We start from the raw sequence: 17,280 nt of genomic DNA, 5'->3' as shown, positions 1-17,280 counted from the left end.
CTGTCTCAGTCTGTGTGAGTCAGCGTCAGTCAGACAGGAACATATTTAACACTTTGACATGAATCTGTGGTGATTCGCTGAGGGGAGCTGGACTCACACACATCTGAGTTCTGTGCCCAAACAATGAACATGATTATTTCAAATGATTGGATCAATATTTAATATTTAATGAGCCCCAGATCTCTACTCCTGCTGCTCCGGTGCAGGTGTTCTGATGGAACTAGGCTTTTTTTTTTGCCATAGAAATACCTTTTTTATTCTGACAGCCTCAGTGTCACATACATGACATGTTATTAAAGGGGCACTGTGGAGTTTTGTACAAGAAATTAAAACTCTCAATGTTAATATTTTTTAATATTAATGAGATAATAATAAAAAAACATTCTCCAGTAGTGATTTAACAAAGTGTTCTGAGAGGAAAATCAGGTCCCAGAACACTGTTTGAAGCCAGAGAGGTGGCAGGGTCCGCCACATGTAAACAAAGTAAACCAGTATAAATTGATTTACGTTTTTTATTATATAATTTATTCAGTTAAGTTCATTTGTTAAGACATATAAAAGTCTTCCTCCTCTGACTCTTGAATAAAACTACGGAGTGCTCCTTTAACCTTTGTCAGCAGGCAGGTCATGTAACCTGTGACGCGCTCGTGCGGCAGTTAGGCTGCTCAAAACAACAATAAAACTGAAGTGACAGAAGCCTGATATAATGTTAATGACAGAACACGTTATCATATACTGTATCTTCCTCCATCGGCTCTCTTACGGCGCATTTACAGCTTCTTTAACTTTTAAAACGTTTTATTTCTGCGTGTTTCAGTCAGGCGGTCCGCAGGCAGCCCGCAGCTGTCAGACGGCGGGGTCCTGCCGGGTCCTTCCTGCCCTGAGCCGCTGCGCCAGCCTCCTGACACAAACCTAGCACCGGAGGAAAAACCGTTAAATAACCCCAAATCCTGCTCAAACCGACCCGGTTCCGGGAGTAATGATGGGCGGGAAGACCAGCGCGATCGCCGCGGGGGTGTGCGGGGCTCTGTTCGTCGGGTACTGCATCTACTTCGACAGGAAAAGACGGAGTGACCCCAACTTCAAGAACAGGCTGCGAGAACGTGAGTGTTGACCTCCTCCTCCTCACCTTCATCCTCCTCCTCCTCCTCTTCCTCCTCCTCACCTTCATCATCCTCCGAGCTCGGGTCCGGTCCGGTGTGGCTTCGGGTCGGGTCGGTCGGGTTTAGCCTCCCGGTCACAGTATTAGCTCGTCACGTTAGAACCCGTCACGGGTTGTTTGCTGAGCGCTCACGCCAAACTCCGTTCACTTATCAGGCATTTTTAATGTTTTGCCATTAAATAATAAATTAACATACTTCCCAGTAAACACTTAAGAATTCACATGAGTCCACAAGATCTGCGGGATAATTCGGCTGATAGTCGACCAACCAGGAAACACCAGTTAATGACTGAGACATTAACATGTTGAAGCTGTTCCTGCCACAGAAACATGCAGTTAGCTCGTTTCCTCCCTGATGTTTAAACCTAAAACACTACAGGTCTGCGAGTAATGTTCGGTGAGGCCTGGGTGTAAAACTCGCCTGCTTCATAAATGTGAATGTATTGCTTGTTGAATTGAAGAGATGCATCTAAATATTTTTCAAATACCTCTTGCAAGGTTTTATATTTATTCACCATGTAGATATTAGCATGGTCATGTTAAACTGATGGATATTTCAGTGGAGTTTGGTAATGATAAAAAAAAAAAAAATCCTTTTTATCCAGAGTGGATTTGAAAATAACACTCACTTTATTAGCACATAGATAGCTAGATTTACTTTATTTATCCTTAGCCATATTTGCTCAAGGCCATCAACACAGACTCATTCATAAAGCCGTTACACAACAACACATTGAGCATCACTGACCTGCCCGCTGGGCTCTCAGCCAAACAGAGATTATGGTGTAACTCAGGGAAGTGTGACAGGTCAGTGTTGTGTCACAGGTGGCAGAGGACCAGCAGCCTCTGAACAAACACGTCCTGTGTTTCTGTACTCTGAGCCTGCAGGGAGTCGTGTGCTGAGTGTTTGTTGTTGATCAGCTGACTGATGATTTGGGTTCTGACTGTTTGTGTTGTTGTGCTGCAGGGAGGAGAAAGCAGAAGGTGGCCAAAGAGAGGGCAGGCCTGGCAAAGGTGAGCACCGTCCCTCCACCTCGCTGCTGAACACTTGTTTTACTCTGATCGTTGAAACTGAACGCTCACACCGAGTCCTCTCTCAGATGGTGGATTATCTAGAAAAGTATTATTATTATGAGTTACATTCTGGTTTTGTCAGTCTCTTAATAATCCTGTTCACATCATGTGGTTTACAAAGTAGATTTCCATAAATCCCCTGGATGTGTTTCAGAGCATGTTTCTGTTTGTGGCATTGTGACTTCCTGTGAGGTCTGAGAGAGACGAGCGGTCGGATCTGCTTCCTGCTGGCTGAATGTTTTTTGTGCTGCAGCTTCCAGACCTGAAGGACGCTGAAGCGGTTCAGAAGTTCTTCCTGGAGGAGATCCAGCTGGGGGAGGAGCTGCTGGCTCAGGGTAACACCTGCACACATCAACACCTTTTCCATTCACAGTCAAAGTGTCAGGCTGTCAAACATGAACAGCCTCTCAGTCTAGTTCCATGTAGAAGTTCTGTCACGGTCTCCCATACGAATGTCTTGGTGTTTGCTCCACAGGAGACTATGAGAAAGGTGTGGACCACCTGACCAACGCCATCGCGGTGTGCGGTCAGCCTCAGCAGCTGCTGCAGGTGCTGCAGCAGACTCTGCCTCCACCCGTCTTCCAGATGCTGCTCACCAAACTGCCCAGCATCAGTCAGGTAATCACGTCTCACTATTTGTTTCTAACTGGTCTGGAGTCAGCCAGGTCTCCAGCCTGACCACGTAGCTCACCTTCATCCTGACTGGTTGTTTTTCTGCTCCTGCAGCGGATTGTGAGCGCACAGAGTCTGAGCGAGGACGATATAGAATGAGACGATCGAGAGGAAACGTCCCCGCCTCCCCCGTTCTTCATCCTCCTCTTCCTCACACGGGCCTCTCCTTCCATCACGACCTGCCAACGCCTCGGCCTCCGTCACTCCGGCCGACGTCCATCACTTCCCATCAGGGCGTCCTAAAGGGAATTAGTTTTTTATTCCTGGTGTATCATGACAGTAGTGTTTGTTTTTTTTACTTAAATTACCCGTTTTGGGGTATTCAGAGTCTCTCGACCGCTCAGCCCCGAGAGATCCACATCAGTAGGTATGTACTAATTAACTGGACTGGGTGAAACCATTAATCAGCTCCGCCCGTCAGGGTGGTGCAGCATCATGTCCATGCTGTCCACCATCTTGGTGGTTACTCTGATATCAGTAGTGGAAAGTTACAGGAATCTTCTGTGCTCGGAGGCTTCATCAAGTATTTATTGTTTGTTATCAGTCGACTTTCTGTTCAGGCTAGACTCAGAAACACTTTTTAAAAAGTGATCAAATGTTTTGTTCGTGTTAAAGAGGACGACCCTCTTTAAGAAAAAAAAATAAAACATGAGAACAAACCGTGAAGCTGTCTGAGTTTTCTGTTCCACAGAGTTCTGCATCGACAGCTGTGACGACACTGACAGCGCTCACCACCCAGCAGCTAGCAAACATTAGCTGTGAGTGCACCGACCCTGATGTTCACAGTAATGATCTAAGTGTCTCGATCTGGAGAGACTGAGCTGATGTGTCTGTAGGCGCTCAAAGATCCCAATTTTATTTGAAAAGACGCCCCAAACATGCCGACTTTATATTAACCTCACTGAGGTTTTATTCTGGGTGAACTGTTCCTTTAATTGGATTATATACATGTTTCTGTCTGCATCACGTCGGCTGCAGGAGCGTCAGAAACAGAAATGATGTTTGGCTGACAGAACTTATAAATCTGACGTTGGGTTCTGCAGAAGAGTCTCTGTGATGGAGCTCTGACACACGGCTGAGATGTGAATCATTCACAGATTACACAAGATCAAAGAGAAAATCTGTAATTTAATACAACAACAGAAAGCAGACGCAGGAGAAGCAGCTGAAGTGTGACTGAACAAGGTTTTAACATTTGTTTGAATTGTTCCTGTTGGAGTGAACAGCTGGAACCACTCAGCAGAGCAACAGAACCACCTGCTGATCTGGACTCTGCTGTTCTCCTTTAACATGTGTGAGTGGAGCAGAACCGGCTGGATGGTTCAGAAAGAGTCCTCGGGTCAGCGAGCTGTGAGTCAGATGTGGACCTTCTTGTTGTGCCTCCCTTTCTTCTTCAGTCCTTTCTTTTTGGGCTTTTTGTTCGGGTCCACCATCTCTCCTTTGAACGAGCCGGCGCCTTTAGTCGCCCACTGCTGCTTTCCAGAAAATTTCTTCTGAGACTTGAAACCCGGCCGACCGCCTCCTGTTTCCCGTCCCGGGCCCTTCTGCGGGCCCCTGCCAGTCCTCCCCGAGACTCCCGGGCCGTCACTTTTATTCGTCTGCTTCTCTTTCTTCATCGACCTCTTCACCCGCACGGACCGGCCCTCCAGTTTGGACCCGTCCAGTTTCAGCGCCAGCTGCACCGAGTCGGAGTTCTGTGACCGGAAGACAGACGGAACAGACCATCATCATCATCATCATCATCATCAGCAGTACAGCTGTGATATGTGAGACATGTAGTTTAAACTGTTCAGAATCAAAGTGTAGATTAAATCTGAAACCAGCAGAACCAGCAGAACCATTTAAAGAAGCTTCATCACTTCAGTTTCAGTACAGCTACATCTGGCTAATGCTAATGCTAATGCTAATGTGGAGGTTAGAGGTCAAAGCGAGCAGGACGCACCTCAAACAGGACGTAGCCGAATCCTTTCCCCAGCCCAGAGTTCTGGTCCCGTACCAGACGTACAGCCTCCACCGGGCCGCACTCCTCAAAGTGCCTCCGGAACGCCAGCTCATTTATCTCTGCACACGCACACACACACACGCACACGCACACACACGTTAACTTTAACACAAGTTGTCATTAAACTCACTTCCACTTCAATTCTGCAGAAACACTCACCGAACGACAGATTCCCCACGAACACCGAGCGCTTGTGATCGTGCTGCAAGAAAACATCGTAAAATAAATAAATATTATTAAAAAACTTCAACTTTATCAGATTAAAGGTTCAGTCTGTAGATTAGTTGAAGAAATGTTAATGAGCAGAGAAAGATCCTCACTGGCTGATAAACAAACTGACCGACACAATTTATACTGTTTTTCTTTGTTTATATGTGGCGGACCCTGCCACCTCTGAGAACAGTTTGTTTATTCACTGATGGAGACAGTTTGTATTATTACCTCAGATGAAATCTTCTTCTGTAAACTACATAATGCTCCTTTAACTCACCGCTGAGCTGTCGCTCACTCGGTCCACTCGGATGTGAAAGTCCTTCTCGATCTCGATGCCGTTCCTGTGAGCAGAGATGAACAGAAGAACGCTGGGTGATGAAGTTAAACGAGAGAAGCTTCTGTGTGTTTGTGTAAATCAGTGAACGAGCGTCCGACCTCTCTAACGCCTTCTGCACGCCCTCCTCGTCTTTGAACACCACGTAGGCGTTGATGCTGTGCTTCTTGGGATGAACTTTGCGTCTGTGAAGTAAAAAATAAAGCTCGTTTAAGATTCCACACGCAGCCTGGAGGAGGTTTGTTCATCACATCAGTGACTAACAGGAACTTACTGGATCACTGCCACTTTGCGGGACATGGACGGATCCTCTCTGACCTGCAGGGAGCAAACGACACGTGACTGATGAGGGAGAAGTTCCAGCTGCCTCCATCAGATGGTGAAGAGCCGAACATAAAGATTTAAGAGTCTGAACTCTCAAATCTGTTATCACATCTAAACTGTTACTAATAATATATAATATTATAATATTCCTGAATATTAAACCCACAGCAGTGAAAGTGTTTTGTCACTTCATCAGCTGTTAATATTAACTTTGTGTTTTAATCACCATTATTTAAGTTTTGCTCACAGGACGGGTCCAGTTCTGGTTCATGTGAGTGAAACCAGAAATCATCACAGTTCAAGTTATCATTCCTCAAACTTACAAGATGGAAAACTAACAGATGAGTTTCAGAGTGAGAAAGATTCTGATTTAATTCCTCCTCCTGCAGCTACAAACTGATACCGAGCCTGTTCAGAACCAAACTGTGCTGTGATGTTTGTGTGTGTGTTTTTACCACAGAGCGAAAGCGGATGGACTCGATGGGTCCGTTATCCCTGAAGAGACTCTGCAGCATCTGAAGAACACAAACAAACCAGAACCGTCATTTCATTCTCCGTCCGACAGGCGAAGGAACAATTCTGACAGAATCATCAACAGATCAGGTTTTTAAACAGCAGTGAAGCAAATATCTGACCACGTCCGGGGCAAAGCCACATCTCCACCCACGTCTCCACCCACGTCTCCACCCACATCTCCACCCACATCTCCACCCACGCCTCCACCCACGCCTCCACCCACGCCTCCACCTTCAGATGGGTTTGATTCTGTTCTCTACCTTCTTGGTGCAGCCGATCGGCAGGTTTCCTACGAACACCGTCCTCTTCGTCTTCACCTTCTCCTCCGCCTTTCTGCTTCTCAGCTTCTGTCTCTTCAGCACCCACTTCTCCACGTCGTTCTCTCCGTCCGGCTCCGCTGCTTTCCTCTTCTTCTTCGCTGGTGTCTCCTTCCCTCGCTCGTCCTCGTCTGCATTCAGTAAGCTGATCTCCCTGCAGGAGAAGAAGAAGAAGAGGAAGAATGATCCGTGTTACAGTCGTACAAAAGATAATTAATCACCAACTTCTTCAACAACGTCGTCAAACATTTTCTGGTCTCAGCTTCTTAACTGTTTTTTTTTCTTACAAATAAAGTCTCTGGAAGCTTTCAAACATTTGAAGACGTCACTTCAGACTCTGGGACAGGATTTATCAATTAATTGGCAGATATTATGTACTGATGCAAAGAAGAAAAAACAGGAGAAAAATAGAGGAAGAGAAGAAAAAAGAGCAGAACAGGAGGCAGGAGAGAGAAGAGATGACCGACAGCTGTGTGGATGAACAAACCGTCTGTCTCTAAACTCCTCACCTGTTGTCCAGCTTCTGTTCGGCTTCTGATTTCTCTTTGAGCTGCTTCTTCTTCTTCTGGCTGGACTGACCTTTGACCTCTGGATCCTTCTCAAGCTCCTTTTCTTCTGCGCTCCTCTGAACAGGCTGCGGAACAACCGTGGAAAAGATCAATCTTGTGATATTCTACATTTTACAGATGGACGACTTCCTTCCTTCTGTCTGTTAAAAACTTCATTGAGTAGCTGAATCTTTTTTATCAACTTGATATTTGTGATTTACTTTTGGTGCTGGCTGAAACTGAAGCGGTGCAGCTGGTGCAGCGGTGCCGAATAAAGCCGACAGCGACGATCCAGAGGCTGCAGAGTTCTTCTGGAACAGACTTCCTGACACCTGACCCACCAGGTAGTCAGCTGGCTGTTGTCCTGACGACGCCTCTCCACTGAGGACACAAACACTGAGGTGAAGAAGACGCAGAACAGCTGACACATCCACACACAGTGACATATAGTTAGTACTCTGTTGGTTAGATCTTTGGATTCAATTTAAACCGTAATATCAGCCTCTGAAATGTGCTTTAACACTGTATTTAACTACAGTAATTAAATCTATACTTAGTTACTTTCTAGCACTGATGAACAGTGATGAATGAGCACCTTGTCTCCCCAGGTGTCACCATAAAGTTTAATATATATCTGCTTATAGTATATTTATTATTTTAAAAACACTCTGTGGACATCAAAGGTACGTGAAGTCAATCTGAATGTCGTCAGAAGTAATGAATAAATATAAAAAGCCTGTAACATATTGAATAAGACACACTAACAGATGTGTAAACAAACCTCTGGTCACGTGTTTTCTTCATCGTTTCTTCCAGATGGTTCCGCCTTCACCTCAACGCGGACTTCCGGTTTGTTTTAGTGATTGAAATAAGTAATTTGTGAGTTTAAACGAAGCATTTACATCGATAAACACGAGTTAAACTCAAACAGTTACACGAGAGAACATCCACACGTTTTCCTTCTGGCACAACGTCGTCCTGCTGCGAAGTAGTTCCCACGCAGAACACGATCACAGCGGCATAAAGGTTCCGCTTTTACTGTTCCCTCGAGTAACGTTGATTTAACCGCCAAACTGAACCTCTTCGGATCTGTGGTGGTAAAAACTACACGTACTGGAATATATAGTGTGTAAAAATGAATGTTTAGGAAACACAATATGTATTTATTATATCTATTCTAGAAAAGTTTTGTGAGGAAGTGAGTGCGTCTTCGAAATCTGTCACTTCCGGTAGAGCAGAGACGTGGAATGTTTGGGTCCGGAGGTTAGCTAGCTACGTAGCAGACACGGAAGCTACCTTTAAAACGTCACAGGTAATTAAACAGTTCTGTTTTTATCTCAGTTGTTATTTTTAATAGTTTTCAGTCTTTGTTCGGAGCTACAGCCGTCAGTTTATCACACTTGTTGGTGTGACGTTAGCTTGGTTAGCTGCAGTGAAGCTAGCCGGCTCCTGTTAGCCGTCAGTCTGACAGCGCCTTCACTCCAGGACGCCGAGATGGGAGTCGACCACACGGAGCAGGAGGTGCCGGCGGACGCGGTCGGTAGGCGGGTGGCCTGCGACGGGGAGCGGGCCACGGTCCGGTATGTGGGCCCGGTACCACCGACGGCAGGTAAGAGACAGGACACCTCACTGTACCTGAGCTGGGTCACAGCTCCACACTGAGTCAGAACAATATCTCCAGACAAGCTTCTGTGAAGAACTACAGAGGAGTTTCACTGTACTATTTAAGTTGCAGAACAGCTTTAAAGAAGGAACCAACAGCACAGACAGAACCAGAGATGGACCTGGACTCACTGATTGTGGTCATAGTGGAAGCAAACAAGCAACATGGTGTCTGTTGTTGGATAAACAACAGCTGCATGTGTTGAGACGACATGCAACATCTGAGAAAGTGCTGAAAAACCTGTAATGGAACACCAGCATCACATAGAAAACATTAAAACATGCCCGCGCAGCCCAGAACCACCCAGAACCACCGGCTCCACTCAATCAATGAGTTCAGACCCACATCGATACTTCACCGCCTGCCTGGTTGAAACTTGACGCTCACCTGACGTCTGCTCGTGTTTGCAGGGCTGTGGCTCGGCGTTGAGTGGGATCACCCAGAGAGAGGCAAACACAATGGCAGCCATGATGGAGTCCAGTATTTCACCTGCAGGTAAGAAGAAGTTATTATCCAGTGAGATTAAACCCAGTGTTCCCGCGTAGTTCACCATCAGAGCTTCTGTCATGTGTGATCAGTGGGTAAGTGTTGTGTCCCTCGTGGGTTTCTGCTCTCAGACACCCTAAAGGAGGCTCCTTCGTCCGGCCAGCGAAGGTGAGCTTCGGCGTGGACTTCCTGACCGCCGTGCAGCAGGTGTACCAGACCGACACGGAGGAGGTGCTGACTGACGCCTCCTCTGAGAAGCTCAGCTGGTTGGGGATCAGCGAGCGCAGGTACGACACTCAGTTTGTGTCATCACACTGTTCAGTGTGGCTGTTCTCTCAACCTGTCAACAGTCTGAAGTTAGAGACATCACTGTTGATTCTGCCACCGAGGAGGTTCTGATTCAGCCGTGTCCGTTTGTTGTTTGGCTCGTCAGCAGGATTACACAAAAACTGCTCGACAGATTTTCACGTCTGAGGTTAAACTATAAACACTGTCTGCAGATTAACTGGTAATTACAACTATCAGATACACGAGTGGAGGGAAAATATGAAGCAGCAGAACATGGAAACACTCAAAATTGTACTTTTACATTTCTTTGTATTCTAGTGACTGAAGAGAGATAAATACTGTGTTGATCCTGTTTGAATTCTGTTCTAATCACACATGATGTTTGTCAGTTTGTCAGTAAACTAGTGAAATACCAGACTGTGAAAATGACGGTGTCGTCAGTGACGTCGTCTCGTTGAACGCTCACTAAAACCTGTAACTGACGGTGCCGATAGAAAGTTTTACCTCCTTTTCTTTGAGTTCTGTGTAACAGGTCGGAGGTTCATGTCCTCCGTCTGATTGCGACTCCTCCTGTTTTTGACTCTTTGACAGTTATGAGAATCTCCCCACGGTGTTGCTGACTCGCTCTGAGGTGAACGGGCCCGGAGCTGACGGAGAAATCAGGAGAACAACGCCGAGTATCTTTACTGCAGAGCTGCCGGGCCTCAGTGTGTTGTTAATGTTCAGGCTGTTCTGTGTGTCATACATGTCAGTATGAGCATGTATGTGATGATAATCCAGAAGAAGTCAGGAGTTGAAGCGGTCCATTAACTGATCGTTTTCACACTCATGAAACATGAACTTTTCTACCTCTGCATCAGAACCTTTTTGCAGCTGTATTATTTCTTTTACTTTACTTGACAGTATTATTTCTTTTAATGGGAATCGTCACTTGTTTTTATGTGCAAATTTTAAATACTATAATTTTAAAGACATACTGACAGACGAGGTTAATGATAATAATGATCTCCAGATTAATTATTATTATTTGAATCTAGTGTCCTGCTGACGAGTTGATTCTGTCCAGTGGGAGAAGAGTTCAGGAAAGTCTGAGAGGAAACTCAGTGACTGTCAGGCTGTTTGATGTTGTTGTTTGTTTGTTTGTTTGTTTGTTTGTTTGTGAGCGCGCTCAGTGTTTCCTTAACAGCAGCGCTCAGATGTGAAGTATTTGGACCTGAGCAGAACTCTGCTGTGCTGCTGGGAGGACGTGACTGCTGTCAGTCAGCAGCTGGATCACCTGGAGAACCTGCAGCTCAGGTGTGTGTGTGTGTGTGTGTCTGTCTGTCTGTCTGTCTGTCTGTCTGTCTGTCTGAACTCTTCTTCCTGTCTCTCAGTAACAACAGGCTGCGGCTGCCTGCTGACGTCTCTGCTCACGTTCAGGCGTTCAGCAGCCTCAGAGTTCTCGGCCTCAACAGCTGTGACATCACCTGGTCACAGGTACGCAGGTCACGTGTTCGTCGTCAGAAAGTCTCTTACTGTCGTTTAACTGCAGGAACAGATTGTAACCTTTATTTATTTGAAGTTATTTTAATCTAATGTTAATATACAAAGATAATTATTTCTATAAATGACATGAAGATTTAAAAAACATCAACACATAGAAGCTGAGTCACTCAGCTGTTAACGTCTTTTTATTGTTAGATGTCCAAACTGTCAGAATGTCCAGCTGCAACAATCAATTGATTAGTTGTCATCAATTCAATTAATTGCCGACTAATTTGAACATCAGTTAATTGAAGACATTAAGTCTGAACTCTGCTGCTGGTAGATGTGAATCTTTTCCTCTCAGACTGTAAACTGAGTGTTTGAGTTGTGAACGAAACTGTTTGACGACGTCACTGATCAATACTTTTCATCCTGTTCTGATATTTTATAATCCAAACATCTGATTGACTGATTGATTGATTGAGAGAGAGAATAATGATAACACTAATTGTAGCTGCAGCTCAAGTCAGAATCAAAGTGTCTGAGCTGTGTCTCTCTCTGCTGGTCTGGGATCAGGTCCTGCAGTGCGCCCCCATGTGGCCGCAGCTGGAGAATCTGTCTGTGGAGGCGAACAACATCAGAGAGCTGCAGAGGTAAAACTGCCGGCGTCAGGCGTCAGAGCGACAGGTGTCAGAGCGACAGGTGTCAGAGCGACAGGTGTGACACTCTGACTGTGGAGGTGATGTGTAACTCTGGTGTGTTTGATGCTTTGAAGGCCTGACGGAGTCCTGCAGTCCCTCAGGAGCCTCAGCTTGGCCTCCAACCCTCTGCTGCAGCTCAGCGTGCTCAGTGTGGCCGCGCTGCCCAGGTACACCTCACCTGTGTGACAGCACTGTGACATCACACACATCACAGCTGGATGGTGTGAGGACAATATTTAAAGGACCAGTTCACCCTGAAATGTTAACTCAGTCATCTCCATGTTGATGGAAAGTCATCTTCGAAACATTTCTGCTGTCTGACATTAAACATCATCACAGTTTAATCCTGAAGCTCCTCATGTGTTAACAACAGTTAGCGGTTGCTAACGAGTGTCTGAATGAGACTACAGAGGTTGCTGTTTGTAGCCTAGCATTAGCTTCTTACTGCTACACAGTTAATTTAGCTTCACGCATCACAGAGTGGAGTTAATCTGTGGAGATTATCTGGATCAACAGAACCTGGACGGATCAGAACCCAGTTCAGTGATCCCAGAGAGGAACCAGAGAGATGCTAACTGCAGCTAGCTACACAGATGCAGCAGACGAGCTGTACGGAGACGTCTGATGTTTCTGTGGTTGTTCCTCTGTTTTGAATTGACTTTATATCATCAGCAGGACTTTTGTTTGGGTGAACTGTCCCTTTACCAGCTGACTGACAGACTGTGCTGTGTGATTTCAGGCTGGAGCAGCTGAGCTTGTCCAACACTGGACTGTCTGATCTGCGGTTTGATGACGCTGCTCCCGGTAAAAACAAACGGCTGTGTTTAATGTTGACACGTCCTCGGATCAGATTCACACTGTGTGTGTGTGAACAGAAAGAAGTGAAGCTGTAACTGAGTGTTTCCTCTGTAGGAGCTCAGACGGCCATGTTTCCATCCCTGACCAGCCTGAACCTGGACCAGAACAACATCACTGAGGTCAGAGACACAAACGGGTCTGCAGAGGAATCAGAGTCAGAGTCAGTAGAGTCCAGCTGTATTGATCCCCTCTCTCTCTCTCTCTCTCTCTCTCTCTCTCTCTCTCTCTCTCTCTCTCTCTCTCTCTCTCTCTCTCTCTCTCTCTCTCTCTCTCTCTCTCTCTCTCTCTCAGTGGTGTGTGGTGGACGAGTTAGCCAAGTTGCCCAGTTTGGTGAAGTTATCGTGTCGCGGCAACCGATTGGTGAGCAGCGACGGAAACCCCAGAACAGCCAATCAGCTGCTGATCGCTAAACTGGGACGGCTGGTCGTCCTCAACAGCTGTGAGGTGTGTGTGTGTGTGTGTGTGTGTGTGTGTGTGTGTGTGTGTGCGCGTGTGTGCGTGTGTACATGCTGACCCGTTGCCATGGTTTCCATCAGATCCAAGCCGAGGACCGGAGGGGGGCGGAGCTGGACTACATCAAGATGTTCGGAGAGGAGTGGTTGAAGGCCGGCGGGGGCAGCGAGCCCAGCAGCCAGTTCACCTGTCAGCACCCTCGTTACCTGAGCCTCATCAACAGTAAGCCACGCCCACACAGCAGGTCACAGGGCGGCCGATTGGCTGACGGTTTAAAGGGGCAGTCAGTAAAATGTGAGTGTACTGACAGCTGAAAGTGTCGGTGTTGTTTCAGAGTACGGCGCTCCAGAGGAAGGCGAGCTGAAGAAGCCGGAGCCGTTTGCACTGAAAAACCAGCTGTTAAGTAAGTCCCGCCTCTTTCTGCTGTCTGCTCCCTGATTGGCTTTCATGTACAGGCCATGAATTAAAGTGGTTCCCGTCCTGGAGGTCCTGACGCCCACCAGGGGTCGCCAGAGCTGCACGGAAGGTCGTGAGGCGTCTGATTTACAGGGACAGAAGAAATCTTTATTTCTAAACTAACGGTTGGCTGATAAAAACGTTTTCTTCTCTCAGCGCTTCAACAAAAATAACCTAATGAGAAGTAATTAACTGTTTAACTGCTAACAAACCTATAAAATAGGAGGAAAACAGTAAAAGGTTTTCCAGGATATTTGATGGAGCACAAAGTTCTTTGTACTGGTAAAAACAAAAAACTTTTTCAGGAGAAAAGTTTCCATGTGTTAAATCAAGTAAAAACATGTTTTTCACTCCATGTGTGAAAAATATCCTCCTAAAACAAATATAATGTTTTTATTTCCCTGTGGAAAATGTTTTTTTCTTCTCGGTTTATGACGAGGATTTCATTCCGTTACAAACACTGAAAAAAGAATCTTTTCTGAATGTTTAATAAATGTAATAATAAATCTCTATAAGTTTGACTCAGATCAGGTTGAAGTTGAATCTTTCCTCACCAGAAATCACCTTCGTGTTTCCTGACGACGCCGAGCGGAAGCCGATCGAGAAGAAGCTTCCAGGTAAACTCATGAGAAAGTGTTTGTGCTCCGTCAGTAACACAAAGCTCAGAGAGGGTCAGCAGAATGTTGAGTTCTGGTCCGGTTGAGTTGACCTGTGTTTCCTGCTGTGCAGCGTCCATGCTGGTCCAGAAGGTGAAGGGCCTGCTGTACAGACTGCTGAAGGTTCCTGCTGCAGACCTGCAGCTGTCCTACACCAGCCTGAAGGTGAGCCCAGCCGGACCTCTCCGGTCCTCTGTGTGTCTGTGAATATTCGGCTCTTCATCTTGAATGAACTGGACCTGACCGGTGCTGTTGCAGTAGCCTGTTCGCTCATGTTCTGACCCACGTCTGTGTGCAGATGGTCGGGACAGAGTTTGAGATCGACAGCGACCAGAAGACTCTGGAGTTCTACTCCATAGAAGACGGAGACCAGGTGCTGGTCCGCTGGTGAAGAACCGGACCAGGAGGTGCAGAACCGGTCCACAGCAGAGCCCCCAAGAACTGATCCTGAGATCCAGCTTCAGGCTGAGGACAGACCGACACTGAGAGGTGGATTCTCTTCAGACTGACTCTGGATCTGTGTGAACTGGATCAAAGATCCTCGTTAGCGTTTCAGTTCAGACGACAGCCGCCATCGACTGTGTTGTCATGGAGACGGATTCCAGCGTCGTCCAATATTTAAAGGAAGCAGTCGTTACATGTTCGCTGACATCGCCGACTTCCTGCTGTTCTGACGTCATAACTATAAACATGTTCAGCAACATTAGTGCATGTCTGCAGCTTTTAGGTAAAATCTTAACAAATATCAATAACCGATCGATTGATCTGACTTTCATTTTTACCTTTTCCTTGTGTGTGACGTCGGTATGGAAGCCCTGAGGGGCCAGTCAGATTATTGATGTGTTTTTTCTCCTGGAAAAAAACTGAAACGTTGCTCACTTGGTTTCACACTTTCTTATCAGATTTAAACATTTAACAGGATTTCTTTTTTTCTCCTAGAAAAATCACCCGCAAAATGTTTTACCTGGATAAACGTGTGAGGTAAAAACACATTCCAGGAGAAAAACTGCTCCAATTATCAACTTGTCTTGATGCAAAACATTTGCAGGAAAAACACTAAAAAGTTCACTCATTTTTATTTTTCTTGGTTTTATTTTATTCCAGGAGAAAAACAACTCAGCATTTCTTCTCTCGGTTCCACACAGAATTCTTTTAATTCTCTGTTTTGTTTCTTGGTTTCACTCACAAAAATAAAACATTTCCATGAAAAATGTTTTCAGGATGTTTGATCTGATTTTCTACCTGTAACATTTTCAGAAGAAACACATTTCCTTCCTTTTTTCTACTGGAGGAAAAAAACACAAACTTTTCCCCCACTCAGTTTCACACATGAAAAAAAATCGATTTTTGATCTGAAGACCTTTTTAATTTTAATTTAAATTTTTTTGTTTTTTTATCTCGGTTTCTCACAAAGAATATTCCCAGGAAATAAATGGATTTCTGTGTGAAAATGTTTTCTCACTGTGTTACAAAAGAGAAAAGATTTCCCCTCAGCTGTCTCAGGAGTGGAGCCAGCGTCTCGTTATCAGGAGGTCGCTGGTTCGATTCCCCTGGTCTGCATGCTGAAGTCCAAACGGCTCCATCAGAGAGTCGATGTACGTCTGAACGACTGTGAGTCACTTTGGACAGAAGCTTCTGATAAATGCTCTAAAAGTTTTTCTCCACTTGGTTCCACGCTTGGGAAAAAACAAACATTTTGTAACTCTTAGAACATGAAAAATAACATTTTCGGGAGTTCATTTGTGTTTATTTCTTTTACGTTGACCGAGTTCTCTGTGAACTCGAGGCAACATGATAATTGACTTGTGATCTGGAGTTTTTGGCTCCTCGGGCTTCCGTAGTTTACAGAATCATCAGCTGTTCGTCTGAACACTCGGACCAGCAGAGACCAGCAGAGGTCAGGACAGAGTAAAGGACCAGTTCACCTGTTTTTAATACATCATTCATTCTTCTTCTACTTCTTCACCACGTTCACCTGACAGCTGACAAAGCTTTATGAGCACCTTTACACTTTTAGTTTGATCCATTACAACTGAACACATTTTATATTAATGACATGACATATTTCAGATCAACGTGTTTCATCATGTTTGTTCAAACTGTTGAGGAAACGACTGAAACGTCTTTGTTGTGTTTTGTTTCTTCAGCAGGTTCAGAGCTGAGAGACGACCGACGTGTTAACGTGGGTTAACGAGAAAAAAGAACCAGTTAAATATGATAACAGCAAATTTAACCTTCTCAAAATCCACTTAACTTGTTTTTACTCCTGGAAGTGTTTGTAAAAATCCTGAATGTCTCTCAGAGTCGAGCTGGAAAACTAAATGTGTCCACGTCAAGTTTAAAATGAGATCGTAACATGACTGAAAACACACATGACACATGTTTTTCTGAGGGAATAATCAGGTGTCTGGTGACAAAATACTGTTGTATGACCTCAGAATCGCTCATCATAAACTTTGTGCCTAGAAACAGTCAAAAACAGCTGAGGTGGAAAAACGACATTCAAAGAGCAAAATGCATAAAAAACTACATCAACTTTCATAATTTCCAAAGATTAGGGCTTTAAAAACTGATATAAACTATATATTACTGATGCATCAGTCATCCGGAGGCTGGAGTGTGATTGGCTCAGGAGAGACGAGGGCGGGTCGAGATGATTGTTCATAACTAAAGTTCAAAGTTTTGTTTTTTTTTATAGATAAAAGCTTGAAAAACTTCTGTGATCTTGTTTCTTTTGTCTCTAATGATTCTGTGCTCGTCTGTTAGCTGGTTTGTACGTCGCTGATGTGAGTTCATCTTAAGAGTTTGCATGAATAGAAACGGGAAAATCTACGTGACGATACACTGCGGGAGGAGGAGGAGGAAAGAGAGGAGGAGGAGGGGAGGAGGAGGAAGAAGAGTGAGGAAAGAAGAGAGGAGGAGAGGAGGAGGATGAGGAGGAGGAAAGAGGATTAGTTGAGCAGGAGGAAAGGTAGTAAGAGAAGATAGGAAGAGGAGGAGGATTAGAAAAGCAGAGGATTAGTACTTGAGGAGAACAACGGAACTTATTATGGAAAAGACGGATTATTCGGTGGATCTTTGAGAGCTTGAGGC

The 17,280-nt window shown here is 45.2% G+C and overlaps 3 protein-coding genes across 5 annotated transcripts; 2 read left to right on the top strand and 1 right to left on the bottom strand.

Moving 5' to 3' along the window:
* Window positions 1-848: 848 nt before the first annotated feature.
* tomm20b (translocase of outer mitochondrial membrane 20b) lies at window positions 849-3,574 on the top strand. The gene is made up of 5 exons (XM_030411747.1): window positions 849-1,103; window positions 2,130-2,176; window positions 2,490-2,571; window positions 2,712-2,854; window positions 2,963-3,574. Exons 1-5 carry the CDS (start codon window positions 980-982, stop codon window positions 3,005-3,007), a joined length of 441 nt encoding a protein of 146 aa, XP_030267607.1. The 5' UTR covers window positions 849-979; the 3' UTR covers window positions 3,008-3,574.
* Window positions 3,575-4,016: 442 nt separating this feature from the next.
* rbm34 (RNA binding motif protein 34) lies at window positions 4,017-8,167 on the bottom strand. Of its 2 annotated transcripts, none has more exons than XM_030411351.1 (11): window positions 7,944-8,167; window positions 7,384-7,558; window positions 7,124-7,248; window positions 6,558-6,768; window positions 6,237-6,296; window positions 5,732-5,775; window positions 5,559-5,642; window positions 5,401-5,464; window positions 5,070-5,112; window positions 4,851-4,969; window positions 4,017-4,602 (listed from the first exon to the last, which is right to left on the bottom strand). In XM_030411351.1, exons 1-11 carry the CDS (start codon window positions 7,964-7,966, stop codon window positions 4,264-4,266), a joined length of 1,287 nt encoding a protein of 428 aa, XP_030267211.1. In that variant the 5' UTR covers window positions 7,967-8,167; the 3' UTR covers window positions 4,017-4,263. The 2 variants fall into 2 exon arrangements, with proteins under 2 accessions (XP_030267211.1, XP_030267219.1); XM_030411359.1 differs by having other exon boundaries at window positions 7,384-7,543.
* A 158-nt stretch (window positions 8,168-8,325) lies between these two features.
* On the top strand, window positions 8,326-15,402 carry tbce (tubulin folding cofactor E). 2 transcript variants are annotated; one of them, XM_030411274.1, is made up of 17 exons: window positions 8,326-8,474; window positions 8,648-8,771; window positions 9,236-9,320; window positions 9,443-9,598; window positions 10,191-10,276; window positions 10,796-10,895; window positions 10,973-11,075; window positions 11,640-11,716; window positions 11,839-11,931; window positions 12,504-12,568; window positions 12,677-12,741; window positions 12,914-13,066; window positions 13,159-13,297; window positions 13,410-13,478; window positions 14,089-14,148; window positions 14,261-14,352; window positions 14,486-15,402. In XM_030411274.1, the coding sequence occupies exons 2-17, from the start codon at window positions 8,657-8,659 to the stop codon at window positions 14,576-14,578; spliced, it is 1,551 nt and encodes a 516-aa protein (XP_030267134.1). In that variant the 5' UTR covers window positions 8,326-8,474; window positions 8,648-8,656; the 3' UTR covers window positions 14,579-15,402. The 2 variants fall into 2 exon arrangements, with proteins under 2 accessions (XP_030267134.1, XP_030267124.1); XM_030411264.1 differs by having other exon boundaries at window positions 8,347-8,474; window positions 8,581-8,771.
* The last annotated feature ends 1,878 nt before the right edge of the window (window positions 15,403-17,280 follow it).

Source organism: Sparus aurata, chromosome 1 (assembly GCF_900880675.1).
Source record: "Sparus aurata chromosome 1, fSpaAur1.1, whole genome shotgun sequence".
Lineage (NCBI taxonomy): Eukaryota > Metazoa > Chordata > Actinopteri > Spariformes > Sparidae > Sparus > Sparus aurata.
This window is presented reverse-complemented; position numbering and strand designations above follow the sequence as displayed.

What these genes read in the sequence shown, in the direction of transcription:
- rbm34 (XM_030411351.1), bottom strand. Translation starts at nt 7,966, where the DNA reads ATGAAGAAAACACGTGACCAGAG. An exon ending in CGATCGGCTGCACCAAGAAG is followed by an intron (nt 6,297 to 6,557) that starts GTAGAGAACAGA and finishes TGTGTTCTTCAG; the next exon opens with ATGCTGCAGAGTCTCTTCAG. An exon ending in GTGCAGAAGGCGTTAGAGAG is followed by an intron (nt 5,465 to 5,558) that starts GTCGGACGCTCG and finishes CTCTGCTCACAG; the next exon opens with GAACGGCATCGAGATCGAGA.
- tomm20b (XM_030411747.1), top strand. Translation starts at nt 980, where the DNA reads ATGATGGGCGGGAAGACCAGCGCGATCGCCGCGGGGGTGTGCGGGGCT. An exon ending in CAAGAACAGGCTGCGAGAAC is followed by an intron (nt 1,104 to 2,129) that starts GTGAGTGTTGAC and finishes GTTGTGCTGCAG; the next exon opens with GGAGGAGAAAGCAGAAGGTG. An exon ending in GGAGGAGCTGCTGGCTCAGG is followed by an intron (nt 2,572 to 2,711) that starts GTAACACCTGCA and finishes TTTGCTCCACAG; the next exon opens with GAGACTATGAGAAAGGTGTG.
- tbce (XM_030411274.1), top strand. Translation starts at nt 8,657, where the DNA reads ATGGGAGTCGACCACACGGAGCAGGAGGTGCCGGCGGACGCGGTCGGT. An exon ending in CTGGAGAACCTGCAGCTCAG is followed by an intron (nt 10,896 to 10,972) that starts GTGTGTGTGTGT and finishes CCTGTCTCTCAG; the next exon opens with TAACAACAGGCTGCGGCTGC. An exon ending in TTACCTGAGCCTCATCAACA is followed by an intron (nt 13,298 to 13,409) that starts GTAAGCCACGCC and finishes GTGTTGTTTCAG; the next exon opens with AGTACGGCGCTCCAGAGGAA.